We start from the raw sequence: 18,882 nt of genomic DNA, 5'->3' as shown, positions 1-18,882 counted from the left end.
CGTTAACAAACATGATCTTATCCTTAACAAAGTGTGAAAACAATTTTTTAAAAATCGCTTACCAGCAAAACTCCCAACAAAAGTAAGCACGCTGCAGCAATACATGAGATTGTAATTGCTGCAATGATTCCACCATTTTCTGTCGAGGCCTGCATTTCTGGGTCGTTCAAATAGACAAGGTTTACTTGTTTAATCTAAAAAACAAAAAAACAAAAAAGAAGAAAAGTACATAAATTTCATTATACTCAATAACCTTTTAAATGTTAAATGCAGCAACGTATGCAGGGGGTGGGTCTTGGGGGTCCGGATCCCCCGAAATTTCGATTTTGTGTAAATTTAGTCTAATCTTAGGGACAATTTTAGGAATTTTAATATATATTACCCTCATGTTGAGTTTGGACACACACACCCCCGAAATAAATTCCTGCGTACGTTACTAGTTAAATGTTATAAACATGCTGCCGAGAATTATTCATAATAAAACCCAACGTTAATTGTAGAAGAAACAAAGGAAATGCATTTTTCGAAAGACCCCAAGGATCTTATAAAATAGAGGATCTACTCTTAAAACAAAATCTTGAAGCCATACGTCACAGTTTCGCCACTACTATTCTGCCCACTCCGCCCAATAGGATCGCAATGTTTTGAGCCAACAATCATGGCGGAAACGAAAGTAGCGAATCAGACGATGGTAGAAACGAGAGTAGCCAATCAGATGTGCCGATGCTCGGTTGTTTTTTGGCTTCATCAATTTAATAGGATGAAGATACATATGGGCAGATCCTCTATTTATAACATCCTTGAAACACCCTGCTACATTTTTTTTATATATAGATTATTATTGTTCATTTTTTAATAAAATATTGTTCAATATTATTGTAAAACTTGGTCACATTACGTCTAAATGATGAAAAAATGTGAAATTGCAGACATATGCGATACTCAGTTAAGAAATTTCATTCTGGAAATTAAATCGAAACAAAACTGTTACTTCCGAAAATCGTTGTCGACATTACAGTTGAGTTACAATTTTCCTATCCGATGCACGCTGCTTAATTCAGTAAATTATAAATAGTTGGCGCTGGCGTTACGATTTCGTAATTGCACATAAGATTTAAAAATTAAGTTAATACGAGCTAATGTTAAAGTAATTTTAAAATTAAGCAAATAAACTCGTAATCATTGCTACAAAAATTTTGAGTTTAAATTAAATACTTCATTCAGATGGAGCTGTTCAGCTATTATTTCCACTACAATGAAAGCTCGGTTTGTTTTATTTTAAGTCATTGCTCTAAACAGAATGTAACTACTTTTCCTCAGTAATGAAATCGGACACTAAATTTAAGATTGTATGTATGGTGTCACCTAAAAGAAATATGGACGACCCCTTAATGGCTGTTTAATTCTCTTATTGTCTCCTAAATATATAAATCTATTTTGATAAAATAAAAAAGGAAATATCTTAAGATTACCTGTTTCTGAAAACCCTCTTCAATTGGCTCAACTTCTGACCAATGAAGTGCGAATGTTTCTGTCAGCTGACGATCAAAGTTTCCGTATTCGTCTTCCACGTAGAAGTTTATGGGAATTCGACCGTCTTCGTCTGTGGGCTCTTCGACGCAAGAACTCTCCATGTTCAACATAACGACTCGTCTTGGAAGCACAATACTGTAGACAACAAAAATAAATAATAATAAATTAATACTTATGTATTTTAGTAGTGAACTGATCAGCTTTGGTCTGTGGTTCAATTCCAGAACACATAAGTTTGTGGTTAGACAATATCGAGTCTTTGTGTTTCTATGGGTTCTCCTGTCTCCTCCAGTAGCTAACTTTATAAGTGTTTCGTATCACCCACTTGTATTTATCTTGTGCCCCATATTCTAAAGAAGACCACCAAAACGCTAAATGTTCCATTTAATTTTGAAACGCCATTGATGTAACTTCTACAACTATTTCTAAAATTGTGCATGGTAAGCAAACAGACACAGCAGGTTCTGTACAACTAATGATAATGTTAAAGAACGAACGCAACCTTTTACATTATACTTCATACCTATGAGGGAGGGGGGGGAAAAGAGAACCGGAATTTTCTGGCAAAAAGCATGGACCTTTTTCTGTGTTTGAATACAACTTTAATCACCTTCAAAGTACTCCATTAGTACTAATTCACTTGTCCAAATATTCATTCCATTGATTGAAGCTCCTTGCAAATTCGGCCTCTTTGATACCTGCTAGCGCCGAGTAAAAATCCATTCGCACACTTGCGTTTTACAGAGAGCATGTTCTTTGTAAGCTGTTTTCACCATCACCAGAGCCGTAGCTAGAGATTTCGGCGCCCGGGGCGAAGTAGAATTCGGCGCCCCTACACTCAACTTACCAATCATTATATATATATATATATATATATATATATATATATATATATATATATATATATATATATATATATATATATATATATATATATATATATATATATAAATAAGCAAAACATCTTTTGTTGTTATTGTTATGCTATGTTGAATTTTTATCAATCTTCTTGGAAAGACTATCGCAAAAACCAAACGCGATCATTATGTACCTTTTTCAAATAGGGTCTAAGAGTTGTTTTCAAGAGTGTTATTTTGGACTTTTTTGTTAAACTTGTTAAAACTACCTTTGGTTACTACTAATACTACTAAAAGTTACTACCATTTACAACGTTTCGTACTAACGATAAGAAATGAAATTTCAATACATTTAGGCTATGTTCTTTTAATCGTTCGATATGGGTGACAGTATTAATTGCCAGTAATAATTGTAAACTATTTAATTTTATTCTGTATGTGACGACATCAATAGCATTTTAATTTCGATCTTTTTACGGTAAAAATATTTTGTGAAATGTAATAAAAATTCAGAAGGAGCCTTCTTTGTGAATTTCTAAATACTGATCGATGGAGATGAAGAATATGTTCAATGTTTGTACTTAAAATCCAAAATATACTTTGGCTACTACATATGTCTGAAATTATAGTAATTATTTAGTACTTAATTTCTTAATGAATGAAAGTTCCGAATGTAAGGTACTTATTATTAATTAACATATTAAAATACACTAACACGTACATATATAAAGAATGTGTGTATGTAGATAGATAAAAACATCACACAACTAAACACGTATGCACAAAATAATATACTGTGATACAAAAAGTTTATGAAAAAATGAACCCAATAAATTCCTCCAAATTGGAAGCATTTGATATGTCAATGGAATTTTAAAATAAATCATAGGTAGTGACTAGTGTCTGAAAAAGTCGAACTTCCTTGGGATAAGCCCCTATTCTACAACTGCTTGAAGTTCGAAAATGTTATTGTTCCCCTTCGTTACCTTTATTTTTAATATTCCCGCGCAAGCAGCAGCTTGAATGTCCCTTCACTCTTCTCACTTTCATACCTTCATTCTCACCATCGCAGACTGGGCCCAAACCAGGCATTCTCAGCAAAAACTCGAAAAATGAAGTAAAAGATTGACTTGATATGATTTGTTATAATGAAAGCTTAATAGTGTGCACATAAGATAGTGTGCAGGAAAAGAAGTGATAGCAGTTTACAATGAACTCATGGGACGTGTAAATTTGGTTATCCGCCGAAGCCGGAGAGGCGCTGCTTAGCGACAGAAGATAGGAAATTGACTTTGAATGCAACTATTCCTACATTGCGTGTAGATATTCAGTGGCTGGTAAATATGGTGACACGACCGACATGTATGTATCGTTTTGTATATTTAGAATGTTGATGTGATGTGTAGTCAATAGTCATATTTGCAATGATGCTAATATCATTATCATATCCCTATGATAATTTCCTACTTAATATCATATTTGGAAATTGCTGTGATACTGAAAGCATATAAACTATGGTCAAGCGATAGAATGGCAATTTAGTAGAAAATATGGCATATACGAATGTCTGTGATTTTTTAATATGCCGTAGCGGAAACATTGTTCTTACTGTATGCAAAGAGAAAACCTGCACATATTTGCACTTTTGGGAAGTATAGCGCATGAAAATGTTTGAAGAAAACCGCATTCTGGATGCAATACTGCTTTTGAATTTAGCTGGGATGAATGTGAGAGTAAGTGTTAGGTTATTAGAAGTGTGATCCCCATGCACGCAATGACGAAGTTGAATATAGGTCGATTCTGAGAATTTTGCCCCCAGACCTCGTTGGGGGTTTCGCCTCCAGGACCCATCTTGTTTCCAACATCTAGTCATACTTCTCTGGCATTCAGCAACAGAACTAAACTCTAGTCAAATATATTTGATTAATGGTGGTGACATTTTGAAACGCCAATGCTAAACAATCTATGGACCATAACGCAGAACCATATTAAAAATGGTGTTGATCAATTTAGTATTGTGTTTTTTTGTGATGCGTGCACAGAAGTGACATTGGAATCAACTGTAATGAGCCTCCGCTCGCTCCAGCTGAGAATGTTCCAATCAAGCCCTGAAATGAGCTCAAGTAATGCACGATGCAATATATAAAACAAACTTAACAAGTTACTGATGCTTGTAAATCATAATATGTTTCGAGAACTTGTGATGAGATAATTTTTACGTATTGAAGCGTCCTTGCATCTTCATTGTCATAACGAATCCTCCACAAGTTTGAAATAATTTTGAGAAGCAAGAACTCTTCTTCAATTTTATTACTCTTCAGTTGTAAAATGAATAAGTACACTTTTTCCTCGTAAATTGCCAAATCAAAGCATATTGCCCACGCGTTTGTTTATGCCAATCATATAATCTGTTTTATAATTTAGGCGCGAATATAAGGAATAGACCTATTTCCTTTTATGATGTAAAATACTATGCTTTTGATGAAATAAGGTCGAAATAACATTATTGTAGCCACTGAACACACCGAACTAATTGGTTTTCTTTCAATTTTCTGCTTCATATTGCGAATTCTTATTTTTGCCAAGAATTCAGTGCTTTGAAACCCACTGTGCGTCATGATTAATCCGATTGGGTAGATAAAAAAAAAAACGTTTTGAACTAAGCAAACTCATCGCTGTTGAATACCGAACACGACTTTGATTCTTTCTGATTTTAAAAATGCTCCTGCATCAGTGGCGTATTTAAGGGGCTTCCGGGCTTAACCCCCCTCCCGAAATCTTACTTATTATGGTAAAGTATATGAAATATCTTGCAGAATTTTCACATTTTCAGGCAAAGCCCCACCCGAAAGTTAGCAAAGCCCCCGAAACAAAATCGTAAATACGCCACTGTCCTGCATACACTATAAGTCATTATTCGAAACCTTGTATACCACATGTTATTAAGAAGTCATCTATAATAAACCCTTTAAGTAATAAGTAAAAACTTATGACTTATTTAAAAATTTGGATTGCGAGCGAAGCGAGCAAGAAAATTTTTAAGAAATCTGCGTATTTCATTGATAACCGACAGCAATATTGATCTAATAGGGCGCCAATACTTTCTGGGGGCGACTTGTATTTTACTCAAGTCCAACACCACTTTTTCTTTCTCCTCGCTCGTTCGGCGCCCCCTTGCTATCAGCGCCCGGGGCGGGCGCCCCGCTGGCCCCCCCTTAGCTACGGCTCTGACCATCACCACAGTTTCTGCTGCGTTCTTGCCGAGTACAAAACAAAACTTCACAGCTACACGTTATTTGTAAGAATCTGTTTGAATAGTTTGCAAGAAATAAGATGTTTGACGTGGTAACATTGAGAATGTATGAGTGAGGTAGTTCTTAACGGTTTATATTGATGATCGTGTTTAGTACATCAAGCGGGATTGAACGGAGGCGAGTGTTGAAGTGAGGAAACAGTGGTGACGCAAACTGTTAGAACTATCTGAGTCAAAGAAATCAAATTCTGGATGCAGAGTTAGCTGGCACAAATGTATCTAAAGTGGCCGCTGCTATTATATAATAAAATAGTATACAATATTACCGTAACTTAAAATATCTATAGCAGAGGTGCATTTCCTAGTCAACTATTTTCTAAGACATATTCAATTCAGAATTACTTACTCGTATTAGTAAATAGTCAATGTCAACTCATGTGTTGCAGAGATGTTAGATGTGTTGCGAAGAACAATGTTCGAAGTTGGCAACGGTCTACAGAACTCATGGCAGAACAACACTAACGAATGGTGGACCGAAGAGAAGAATCAGTGGCAAGGATCACCAACCATTGAAGACGATTTTCACCAAAAGCAAATCATCTAGGCTAGAGTTAATTGTCAAAAGTGACACTAGAACTCAAATCAGCACTTGGAAAACAGAATAAATCACTCGTGAAATATTAGGTTGGTGCGGATGAAATTCCGCTTTGATGCCTGATGGGAAACTCAACTCAGTAAACAACAAAGATCAGGGGTCTAACCGTCACAAACTCAGTACACGTTCAGCAAACAGGCTGAGGTACCCAAAAGAGTCAAAACTTGGTTTGTTGTTGAACAGAGTCGTAGGAAAATGCACCGTGGGGAACAAATAATTACGACTATTTTTTTCTTAACTAATTCAAACTGGGACGTTCTTCACACAGCAACCCGCAAAAATTTTTAACAGTGCATATGGGCCAAGAATGGTGACTGAAGGCACTATTGGTCATTGGTTGGTCAAATTTTGTTCCGATGACACAGCATTATAAACTAAGTCCCGTGGGCACCGTGACATCATATTCGGATGAGTTCTTCAGAAATACCGTTGAAGCAAACTCTCGGAAAAGAATATGTCATCGCAGACGAGTTAGGCTTACATCATACTACTGTCGTATGGTGGTTCCATGCCACTGCAAACGAGCTAGGCATACACCATACCATTGTCATTCGGTAGCTCCATCCCATGACACGAGTTAGGCATACATCATACAACTATCATTGGGTGGCTCCATGCCACTGCAGACGATTTAATCATACAAAATACCACTGTCGTTCAATGGCTCCAGGATAAATGGTCAATAGACTTAGTTCTACATATTGCACGGTAATTCATGCTTACATGCCGCTTAAAGCACGGCGTAGATTTTCATGAGTTGTTGCATGAAACCCTTTCTCACTCACCGTATTCTGCTGACGTCTCTCCAATCGACTACCATCTTGATCATTTCTTTGAAGGGAAGATCTTTAATGGTTAGGGTTAGGAATTAGATTTCTGGGCTTTCGGCATCTATGGCCATGTTAGCCCGTCACGTATGAGGAATGACGTCCCTCGGCGATCACACTATCCAAGGAAAGGAAGAAAATTAAGGATTAGGATTAGGATTTAGATTTCTGGGCTTTCGGCATCCATGGCCATTTAGTCTGTCACGTATGACGGATGACGTCCCTCGGCGATTACACTATCCGAGGAAAGGGAAGGAAGAAAGGATTAGGATTAGGATTTAGATTTCTGGGCTTTCGGCATCTATGGCCATTTAGCCCGTCACGTATGAGGGATGACTCCCTCGGCGATTACACTGTCCAAGGAAAGAGAAGGAAGGAAGCGGCCTGGAACCTATGTGCTAGTTACCATAACCGGCATTTGCCTGATGTGAATAAAGAAAACCCAGGAAAACCTCGTTAATGCCGAGCCTGCCTAGGCTCGTTAGTGCCATTTCTTTTGGACACATAGACGCACCACAAAGTGGCATTATGAGGAGATAATACAGCTAGGTTATGATAGGAATAAGTGTTATGGGAAGCGAATATAAGGCGATAATATTTTGAAGAAGAACTATTATTTTAGAGTACTTCGATTAATCAAGCATTACTTAATCTCAAAAAATAGGGTAATTTACAATCTATTGTGTAGTTCTTTGGTAATTTACAATAATTCTTCTTCTCTCGATTCGCCATGTGCAAAGCTGCTAATTAAAATTTTATCACGCAACACATTCTATTATATGATAAAATAGTATTCAATATTAACTTAAAATATCTATAGCAGAAGTGCATTTCCTAGCCAACTATTTTCTTAGACATATTCAATTTAGAATTACTCACTCGTATTAGTAAATAGTACAATTGGTGGCGCGTGTGACAAATTTCTAAAAGGTATGCAACAAGCATACTGAATTAGCATTAAGAATTGTATAGTTTTAAGGATAGAGTACCTCATTAACATTTGTAAGAAAGTATACGTGTTATTGAAACGTTAGTGATACCTCTGTGTCATGTGTTCCAGCATTCGTGCCATGGCTGCTCTGAACCCTGTGAGGTTGTCACACACATCTTTCCACGTGGACTCAAGCATCATTTGCAGGTAGGCTTTGAGTGTGGGAGATAGCACAGAGTCGTGGGCGTCATCTTTAGCTTCCGTCGTCTCTGGAGTCGCCTCTGTCGTACGCATGGGAGGGGATGTACCCAACTCTGTTGACGGTAACCACTCAGGAGCTGAAAAACAACAATTGATACGTATATTAAGCTGCTTCACTAATTAGACACATCTCAATTAAAACCTACGTTTATTCTCGTTATTTAGAGTTAAAAGGGAAGACATTATGAATTCCTAACGGGAACCTTATAGAGGCCTGTCTGTTAGGATTGTGCGATGTTTCGATATATCGATCGATCGATAGTTTCAAGTATAGATATATCCATCGATTGATCGCTAGTTTCAAATATCGAAATAGACTTATCGATCGATCGATAATTTGAAGCATCGTTATATTGATCAATCGACCGATATTTTGATATCGGTATATCGATCGATCGATCGTATCAAATATCGATATATTTATCGATTGATCGATAGTTTCAAATATTGAAATATATTTATCAATCAATCAACAGTTTGAAATATCGATGTTGATCAATCGACCGATAGTTTCTAATACCGATATATCGATCGAGTTTTAAATATCAAAATTTCGATATATCGATCAATCGATAGTTTCAAGTTTTGGTATATTTATAAATTGATCGATAGTTCCAAATATCGAAATATCAATATATCAATCGATCCATAATTCGAAATATCGATATATTGATCAACCGACCGATAATTTCAAATATATATATATCAATCGATCGATGGATAGTTTTAAATATCGATCTCGAGAAGTTTACTGTTTTTGTATATCGATATTTCGATATTTTGAGATGTTTTATTTTCGGTATTTGGATATTTTCGATATTTCGATCAAGTTTCGATATTTCGACGAATCGATTTTCGATATCCAAATCAGGATATTGCACAGTACAAACGTCCGTCTATCTGCCTGTCAACAGGTATCAGAGCAGAAACGGTTCGAGATAATGAGAAAAAAATTTTTGACACGTGTTCAATGTTCTAAGACCTGATTCTTACCCTCTATCGAAATTGGAAATGGTCGACTATTGGTGGCAATTAAAAATGATAATTGAATCATTCCCCGGAATAACGCTATATGACACAATTTTAGAATTTACTGAGTTACCACTGAAATCGTGTTCTACACAACATGATTAGCATATACTAAAAGGCTCGTTTCTGGATTGCCTAACATATGGCACTAGTATACTGGCCAACTGCGCGGAACATTGCTGTATATGCAAGCATGCTACAATTGTGTTCGGTATTTCTTACTTTCACTGAAATGTGTCATAAAGTGTTATTCGGGGAATGCTTCAATTACCTGTAGACTGATAGTGCTCTAGCAAAAGTTTATATATACGGGGCCAGTTGGCGTGTGATTGGCTTTTGACTTTCTACGCTTGCCCTTTCAACTCGTGCTTTCATACAATATGCCTTTTGTTGTACTTGCAAGCGATACTTTAGATCCATCACAGAGAGTCACAGCACATTCATTGGCCGTTCATTGGCTATTGACTTGCCACAAGCATCAAACGCTTGCGTTAAGAATAGAGCCCTAAATGCAAGGTTTCCCCCATGTAGCTTCGTTACTGGAATCCACCTTGTGGCATGCTTGCACGTTTTCCAATCAAGCTGGATGCAAGTTTGGCCGACTTCCAATGCAAGCTTACAGCAAAGGGTTTGCAAGTTGTCTCTGGTACTAGGGATGGCTGGGAACCCACGTTAAGTTGTATTCCACATATCTTATAGCCTCTCTGCTGAAGGGACACTAAACTCAAATCTAACCCAATCAAATGAAACAACGTACAGTCTTGTTTTAAAAAACGTGGCCACCCACCTCTATTCGGAAAGCTTGCACTCTTACCTACAGTTGGAATTAAACCAAGCAAATATCGATATTTTTGTCCTATTAAGATCTTTATTTAGATACAAAATATTAGCATTTCTTACGTACAGTTGCCACGATTCTAAGGCAAGGTGGATGACCAAGATTTTTTGAACAAGACTGTACAAAATATTACACTGCACATCAGGCAAGGATGCCCTTTCCACTTAAATAAATTGCAAACATCAAATCTTCTCTGTCTCTTGTTGGTATACATCAATTTACCAAGAATATAAAGTTCAAAACAACAGAACTCATAAAAATTAGTATCAGTTGTGTATACAGAATGTTATAAAGGGGAAGAATCAAGCATCTAACGCCATATCACTCCTTATGGCCGCGATGGCTCAGTGGTAGAACGTTCATCTCTGGTGTGAGAGGTCCCAGGCAATGGGAGTTTGTGATGGATAACATTGTGTTCGTGAGTTTTGTTGTTCTCCTGTTTCCTTCCATAATTATTACATAATCATTTATTTTCTGTAACCATCCGTTCACTTTAGCCTGAAAGGCAGAATCTTTGGACTTTAAATTACAAATTTCATTTCATTTCATTTCACAACAAATATTTCCTTTTATAACTTCATAAAGTGTATGAAAATGAAATCTTTAAGTTTTATGTCCCACAGTTATGCCGGTTAGGCTAAAAGAGATGGTAATTAAAGAGAAATGAATGAAATGGTGGAATGAAGAAAGTGGGAGAGCCCCGAGAAAACCCACGCATACAGTGTTTGACCACCAGAAAGTTCACTTGGAGCGGGCTGGGATCGAACACAGAACCCCCAGGCACCAGAGGTGAACGCTCTACCACTGAGCTCTACCACTCAGGAACTCACTACTTCGGAATTTGAGAATAGTGAGCGAATAATAATGTGTGTCATAGAAGAGCGCAGGCAACTTCCTTCTGTCACCCTTGCAAACATTTCTGACGACGCCCATCTTGAAGGATGTTTTATTTCATTTAATTAGTTACACGTACAAAACATTTCAATGCAAGTATTCTTCAGAACTTTCTCTTATTGAGAACAGCGGCTGGATATTACCTAATATAGGCAATAATGTATATTAGGCATGTTATTGCCAAAGATAGAGAATTTGCCTGAAGGTGTGGCTACCAGTTGACTGGCTGTCACGACATCTTTCTGGAAGTAATCACAGTGGGAAGTGGGAGGTGGGGAAGCGAAGAACACAACGTGCTAAACATCCTATGGTTTCTGCTTATATATGTCAAGTGCCCTACAGCCTAATTCCTCTGCTTCTGGTTATAATATCCTGTGGCCATGGTCTGAAGCCTTTGCTCTCAAAAGAGGTGAATAACACACACACGACGTGGAAACTGGTTGAATTGCGTGTCTTGTTATTAAACGCGTTTCACTATTTTTCATACAGCTTTACACATGCCATGCTTGTCGTTCACCCGTCCATACGATGACAAAGAGAACCTAAGGGTATGAAGATGAGATTCTCACAAGTCTCAGAAATGCGTTTTTTTTTTTTTTTTTTCTCGATTACCAAAATAAGCTAAGTATAATGCTCCCGAAAATATGCTTCTGGAAATTCTTACAGAACGTCTACGTATATCTGTCTGCCAGTACCACAGCAAAAACAGTATAGAATGACATTTTCAGCGAATTTGAGGAGTTCGTTACTGAACTATCTAAGTCTGTATGTGTGTCAAGGGCGTCATTTAGGGAAGGGGGCAATTGCCCTCCAAGAGTTTGAGGAATACATATACTTAAATCGATTGTCTATTGATATGCTAGTACAAAACGTAAAAGTTTTATATCAGTGGTGCTCTTGCCCCCCTCAAGCAAAGTCTGAAATGATGCCTCTGGTGTGTATGTGTGTGTGTGTGTATGTGTGTGTTAGTTGCAAATTTTTCAATTATGAGCCCTCCATTCGATGCAGCATCAAAAGTTATCTGAAAAAGTATTTTCGCGTGACTCTTACCGTTCTAGAGATATTGGCCCAAAAAGTTTCGATTTCGCTCGATTTAAGGAGTCATATATCGGCAATCTAAGTCATAGAGAGATAATATTGGTGTTTGACCAATACCAGTTATTGAGTCAATAATTATTGCGTCATTAGCTATTGATTTAGTAATTGTATTATCTATTGAAGTTAATCAAATAAATTTAATATTCAATTTCATATAAACTTCAAAAAAATTAATTCTTTTTAAGTTCGTTCTGGTTTTTACTTTTTACACGACTTCAGTGTTTCAACAATAGATTCCACTTCCTTCCTTAGCTCTCTATTCAAGCCGGAAGTGGTAGAGATTCGTATTTCCGGTTTCAATGTTGATCATCACAAAGCAAAAATGATTATAGCAAAAGTGGCTCATTGAACGTCTCAAGAGTAGGTTCCGCCTCCTCCCTTGTGTCCCTATTAAACCGGAAGTTGTAGAAATATACTACGACTTCCGGTTTCAGTAATGATCAGCATACACCAAAAACGGTAAGAAGATAAACAAGAAACGTATTTTTTTTATATGAATTCAGGATTCTTAAAATAGATTTAATCTCAGCTTTTATTCACTATACTAAACACATATAGTTACTATAATAAAAACTTCCTAAGCTCCAAATGAAAAATAAATTGTCAGACATGAACACTCCATTTTTACTCTCTCTCTCTCTCTCTCTCTCTCTCTCTCCCCCCCTCTTCACATAAAAAAGCCACTGCTTTTTTTCTTTTCTTAAAAATAGATTTTTTGAAAAGTCTTCTTCAAGCTACGGTGTTCTAAAAAAAATATATAAGCTAAATTTAAGCCAATCATTTCTGGGGCTTAAACAGGACAGGACAGTATCGCTATCCTAACAGGAAAGCGATACTGACATGTACACTCATGTCCAAAATTATTGTCGCATATCTATAACTGTCTTTTTGTAAGAATATAATTTGATAATGATTTTGCAGGGTACTTTTAATGCTGATACTATGTGTATAATCGGGAAATGTACATTTGTGGTAAATTTCATAGGAAAAGAATTATAAATACGAAAATTAGAATGAGTAAAATAAAATGTTGCTATATGGACAAGAAAGTTTTATTTTCATTTTACTGTTCTTATTTAATGCTCTTTTGACATGAAATTTTCCACATACATGTCTTTGCTGATTATACACATACTAACAGTATAAGAAATATCGGGCGAATTCATTATCAAATTATATTCCTATAATAACATATTTATAGACATGCGACAATAATTTTGGACATGAGTGTACGTACAGGTTTTTAAAAACCTATTCGAAGAATAGAAAAACAAAGTATAAATCAATATGGCAACCACTAATCTTCACCAAATTTCATTTGGAGTCATTCTGGTGTTCGTCTCTTATGGTTAAAATGTTTAGCATGCGCACCTTCCAGGCGGAAGATTCGGATTCGATTCCCCATGGGGTCTCATGTAGGTCGTGTTCTCCGTTAATCTGTAAATTCATGGCTCATATAGCATCACTGCTGATAAGGGCACTAAGCTCTAAATAACCAACTCAACGCACAAAAGGAAACGACATCTCTCATATAGAAAAATGAAATGAAAGGAAATCTTTAACTTTTACGTCCCACGGTTATGCCGGTGAGACTAAAGGAGACGGTGATGATGAGAAATGAACGAAATGGTGGAATGAAGAAAGTGGGAGGAAACGGGAGAACCCCGAGAAAACCCACGAGCATGGTGTTTGTCCACCACAAAGTCTACACGGCGCGAGCTGGGATCGAACCAGGGACCCCAAGCACCGGAGGTGATCTCTCTAGCACTGAGCCACCGCGCCCCATCTCTCATATAGAAATTGCATATACAGCAGACAATTTTATGAAGTAAATTAAATTAGATAGATATACTTTTTATTGTTGTTGCTGTTGTTGTTGAATGAAAAGACGGGAGAATTTTTTTTAGTTTAACGTCTCACGATTATGTTCTGTTAGGTTACGGGAGATTAATGATTAATACGAGTGACTTGGTGGAATGCGAATGTGGGAGGAAACGGGAGTAAGTCCGAGAAAATCCACGGACATGGAAGAAACGGAAGAGAAATGATAGAGCAGCGTACATATATAATCCGCATATGCGATGTGTTTCAGTACATACTCATATCACCTGGAGTCGAACCATGCATCGTTCGCATCAGACGTGAGTGCTTCACTATTTTAGCTTTTTTGCTCCTGCTAAGTCAATGCCAATAGGAAGCTAGAAACAGTGGTGAAGGCAGTCAAAGTGCTAACCAAGGATATTATAAAATAGAGGATCTGCCCATACAACAAAATCGTGAAGCTATACGTCACAGCTTCGCCACACCCACTCTGCCCACTCCGCGCCACTAAGATCGCAATGTTTTTCGAGCCAACAATCATGGCGGAAACGAGAGTAGCCAATCAGATGTGCCAGCTCAGACGATGCTCGGTTGTTTTTTGGCTTCATTGTGTTCATATGATGAAGATACGTATGGGCAGATCCTCTATTTTATAACATTCTTGGTGCTAACTGTAAATCTCCCGTGAAACAAATAATCTGGCCAAATACCTCTTTGTAAGGTTAATCACGATGAAAGTTATCGAAATGAAGTGATATCCATTGCTTTATGAACCAAAATTATGCCCTCTAAACCAAAGGAGGCGGATCATTAATTGAAGTGAATGATTCTAAATAAAAATGTGAGAGAAAATGGAATAGACCTGAGAAAATTAGCGCTCATGGCCTGAAGACAAACCAGGAATCTCGGGCTCCAAAAGTGAGCGCTCTATCAATAACCCTCCCACTACCGAGGTACTTTTTGTAACGCGGACTATCAAAGGGCGGTCATTTTGTAACCACCTGTTAAAATTAAATATATCTTGCAAAAGAAACAAATTAGAAATTCTTACAAAAATCTACAGGGGCTGAAGTGAACAGTATAGGGACATTACTAACAGCTAGATATCGATTATACTGCCATCTAGTAGTGACACTTCTAAATGTCAGTCACATATCCTACCAACGATGGGAGGTGGATACTTTGTGCCCACCAACTTAAAATAGCAAATTTATGAGACACACTAACGTTCAGTTTGCACCACCGTAAGGTATACGCTTTAGCTCAACATGTTGAGCAATAATATTTTTTTCATTTTTACAATTTTAAGGAAACGATTAGAAGCAAGGGTACCGATCCCGGGGGGCCGATGGGGCCCGGAATCTCCCAAAGCTGATGTGGGACCCCTTTGTAAATTTACAATATTTGGCATAATTTGAATGCAATTTGTTTTAAATTCTCATATATGCTTTCTGCATCTGAAGGCCCTTCCCAAATTTACAGAAAAATCGGCTCCCTTCATTAGAAGAGTAATTACAAAGAACATACTGCGATGGACACAAAGTACTTCCCACCCCCCGTTTGTTGATAGTGCGAGGGTTAAGATATCATTTCCCAAATTTTGCTTATTGTTAAGTCATCTACAATGTTTGGAACTGAAAACACTTGTTGTAATTCAAATTTGAACAACTTATGAAAAACACACAAAAATAAATAAATAAATAAATAAATAAATAAATAAATAAATAAATAAATAAATTTGTCCCTAAATCAAAACAGAAGCATTCTAGTGTTCCATTTATATGGAATAAAAGGTCCAGTTTTGCGTTGTAAACGGTTATCTGCGTTTTAGGACCCTGATACGAAACTTTATGAAAAAAAAAACTAGACAAAGAAGAACTGTGGAATAGACCAATCAGAAAAGAGATAATTATAAAATATTCCTTATCGTGACTAGCACTCTAATGCCTAATTAATTTAATTACAGAATAAAACGTGAGCTTCTTAAGAACAATATAGACGATCGAATTGTTTTCATGTTATTGTAGCGACCAGAATGAAGCTACTACGCATTGCGTAGACGGTCATCAATTATGGAGGAACGTTGCCTCATCTGCCAAGGTCCTTCGTCAGAGGAGTCAAGCCGAAACTAGTGCGTGGACGGAATGTAAATTAATGAGAAACTGAAGAAGTAATGCATTGCAATAATCTGTGTCTCCTCCACGTATACCGACTCGACCGCGGCATCGGACCTAATTCGTAATTGTGAAGCGTAAGAACAAAATTCGAAGGAGAGTTGAGTTGAGTTGAGTTTAGTTTAGCGTCCCTTTCAGCAGCGAGGCTATATGAGACGTGGACCTACTGATTAACGTGGAATCCGAACCATATGAGCTCCCGCCGGGAAAAAATTCGAAGGAGAGTCTAATTAGATAAATGTGTAATATAGTGCAACCACAGAACTTTCAGCGGTCACTAGTGTAGTTCACGAGACGAGAAAATAAAGGATGTCTCGTCTCGTCTCGTCTCGTGAGCTCGCTCGTGGGTAAGCGGTTAGTGTACACGCCTTTTGGCGTGGGAGACCCGGGTTCGGTTCCCGATGGGAGCTCACATTGTTCAGATTCCACATCAAATTAAAGAAAATAGATCTAGTAGATTAAAGAAAATAGTTATTCACGAAAACTATTCTATATACGCAGAAGATCGAAATTGCTTGACAATCTACCCTGAAATTGAAAACAGTAGTAACGGTAGTACTACAATGTGGAAAATTCAGATACAAAATGGATTTTTTTTTTTTTTTTTTTTTTTTTGCGTTTTTTGATGGGATATTATACCGTTTCTGGTTGACATCAATGGAAGTTGCTGTAATGGCATGTTCTATTGTGAGTATTGGCACTTGTTGTCTTGAAAATAAGCACTGTTTATATCTATTATACAGTATTGCATACGACAGAGTTAGAAACGTGAACATTAGGGGGGAAAAAACTCCTGTTGTCACGAAAGTAAGGGTTAAAACAAGAAGTAATTTTGTGATACACTATTATAAGAGATAATAAGAGGGTTGCAATTCTTTTGTCAAGAACGGTTCATCTCATGAATTTCTGAATTTAGAGAGACGAAACACAGCACAATAAAATTCTTATTACAAATAATTGAATGTGTTTCAGCGATTTTTCGACAACTGAAACACATATAGTCATCATTCATTTGGGTTTTTATTGTTATTAATGTTATCATGAACTTATTGACTATACATTAATTTTCATTCAATCGGATGAGTGTGGTGTATACATGGATTTTTTGTTTTCGAAGTGATGCAAAATTCGACCGCTCGTAACTCGGGAACCTAAAGCCTGCACAACATAATATTTGACACATTTACATAGCAGTTCAAGGTTTACCACCATGCCAAGTTTAATCCGCATCGGGCGAGTTCGATTGAACTTGTACGGAACATTGTATTCTTTGCACCTGAAGGGTGAAAAAAGAGGACATTTTCTATAGACCCTAATATTGAAGCACTCCTTTCTTTATGTATACAATGTCAGGATGCACTTAAGTTGGAGGTGTGAAATTCTATGTTTAAACTTTTAATTCAAAATAAAGAAACACGTGTTTCAATTTTTTTTTTTTTTTTTTTTTTGAAAATTCCATTTTTAAAGAAAGAAAAGGATGAATGTGATTTTGACAATGAATAGTAATTGAAATGAAACGTAGATTTCGGACTAAACGAATATCCTAGTTAATCTCAAGGAGATATTTTGAAAAATTGTCAAGGGAAAGTCTGTTAAACAGTTAGAGGTATTTGCTACTAAAGACACTACCCTACTCAAATCGCCTTACTTTTAACCCAGGCCAATTACCCAGAGGATGAATATGAATGGATGATTGGAGTTAACGTACCTTTTCAGAATGCTTCAAGTGGGATCACATGCGAGTCCAGAAATTTTTGTTGAAGGGTCCCAACTTGGGGGGAGGGGTCCGATACTACAAGCCACTACGTCTAGGTAGTATTGAACGGGTATTATTTTGCCCTCAAAAAGAGGATACGTAATTGTAAAATAATTCCGCCTATGTTTTCAGAAAAAAAAATATATAGAACTAGATTGTTGTTATAAGGGAAAGAGCACAGATGAAGCGTAAAATGCTACATCAATCATTTCCTTGTTAAACAAGTAGTTTTATTAAGAAAGTGTACAAATGTATATTGAGTTAAGAAATTTTTGGGGTGGATCTGGACCCTTTAGGTGTGCCCCTGAGTGAGATTTGAACAACTATTCAAGTCTTTATCTGAGGCTAAGTACATCCTCTAGGAATTGAATTTGGACCGGGAGCAGAGGAAGCAAGGTTGTAAGCCACTTGGCCACGAAGAAACACACCCAGATGAGCATATATTGGCTCCCGTTTTCTTCCACTTTCTCATTCCACCAATTCTTCTATTATCATTCACTTGCCTTAATCACCCGACTCCCTTAGACTAAAGGACATAATTGTGGTAAGTTAAACTGTTGGTTACATTTAAGATTATCATTTCAGTACTGAGGCTGTATGAGATGTCGGCCTACAACTTAACGTTTAATCTGTTCAAATTTAAGAGCTCTCCCACCGTGAATAAAAACCCAGACTTCGTACACAAAAAGCGCGTGCTCTACCAACTAGATTCGTGCGGAAGGTCCAGATAAGGTTTGTGCTCCCTACTCCTTTATTCTGTCTCTGGGAGAAAGGATGGGGAAGGAATGTAAGTGTCTGATTTGAATTTAACCTTCTCTTTCAACTTCGGAATTATATGATACAGGATCTAAATCTTAAAGTGAGATCTAAAACTTCATTAGGGTTTTTATCCCAGGCTGAGTACCTCCATCGAGGACCGAACCTGAGAGGCCAGATGCAGAAGAACCAGACCACG

The 18,882-nt window shown here is 37.1% G+C and overlaps 1 protein-coding gene across 1 annotated transcript in view; it reads right to left on the bottom strand.

Annotated features, from left to right (window-relative positions):
* The window catches only part of LOC145666326 (uncharacterized), a 252,696-nt gene that overhangs the window by 36,474 nt on the left and 197,340 nt on the right, over window positions 1-18,882 (bottom strand). The window contains exons 5-7 of the mRNA XM_081733430.1: window positions 8,166-8,394; window positions 1,473-1,668; window positions 63-194 (exon numbers count right to left, since the gene is read on the bottom strand). Of these exons, the coding sequence (XP_081589556.1) occupies window positions 63-194; window positions 1,473-1,668; window positions 8,166-8,394 (557 nt within the window). The remainder of the gene's footprint in view (window positions 1-62; window positions 195-1,472; window positions 1,669-8,165; window positions 8,395-18,882) is intronic.

Source organism: Thermobia domestica, chromosome 12 (genome assembly GCF_964235325.1).
Source record: "Thermobia domestica chromosome 12, izTheDome1.hap1.1, whole genome shotgun sequence".
NCBI classification, from domain to species: domain Eukaryota; kingdom Metazoa; phylum Arthropoda; class Insecta; order Zygentoma; family Lepismatidae; genus Thermobia; species Thermobia domestica.
Note: the sequence above shows the minus strand (reverse complement) of the source record. Positions and strands in the feature narration are given on the sequence as shown.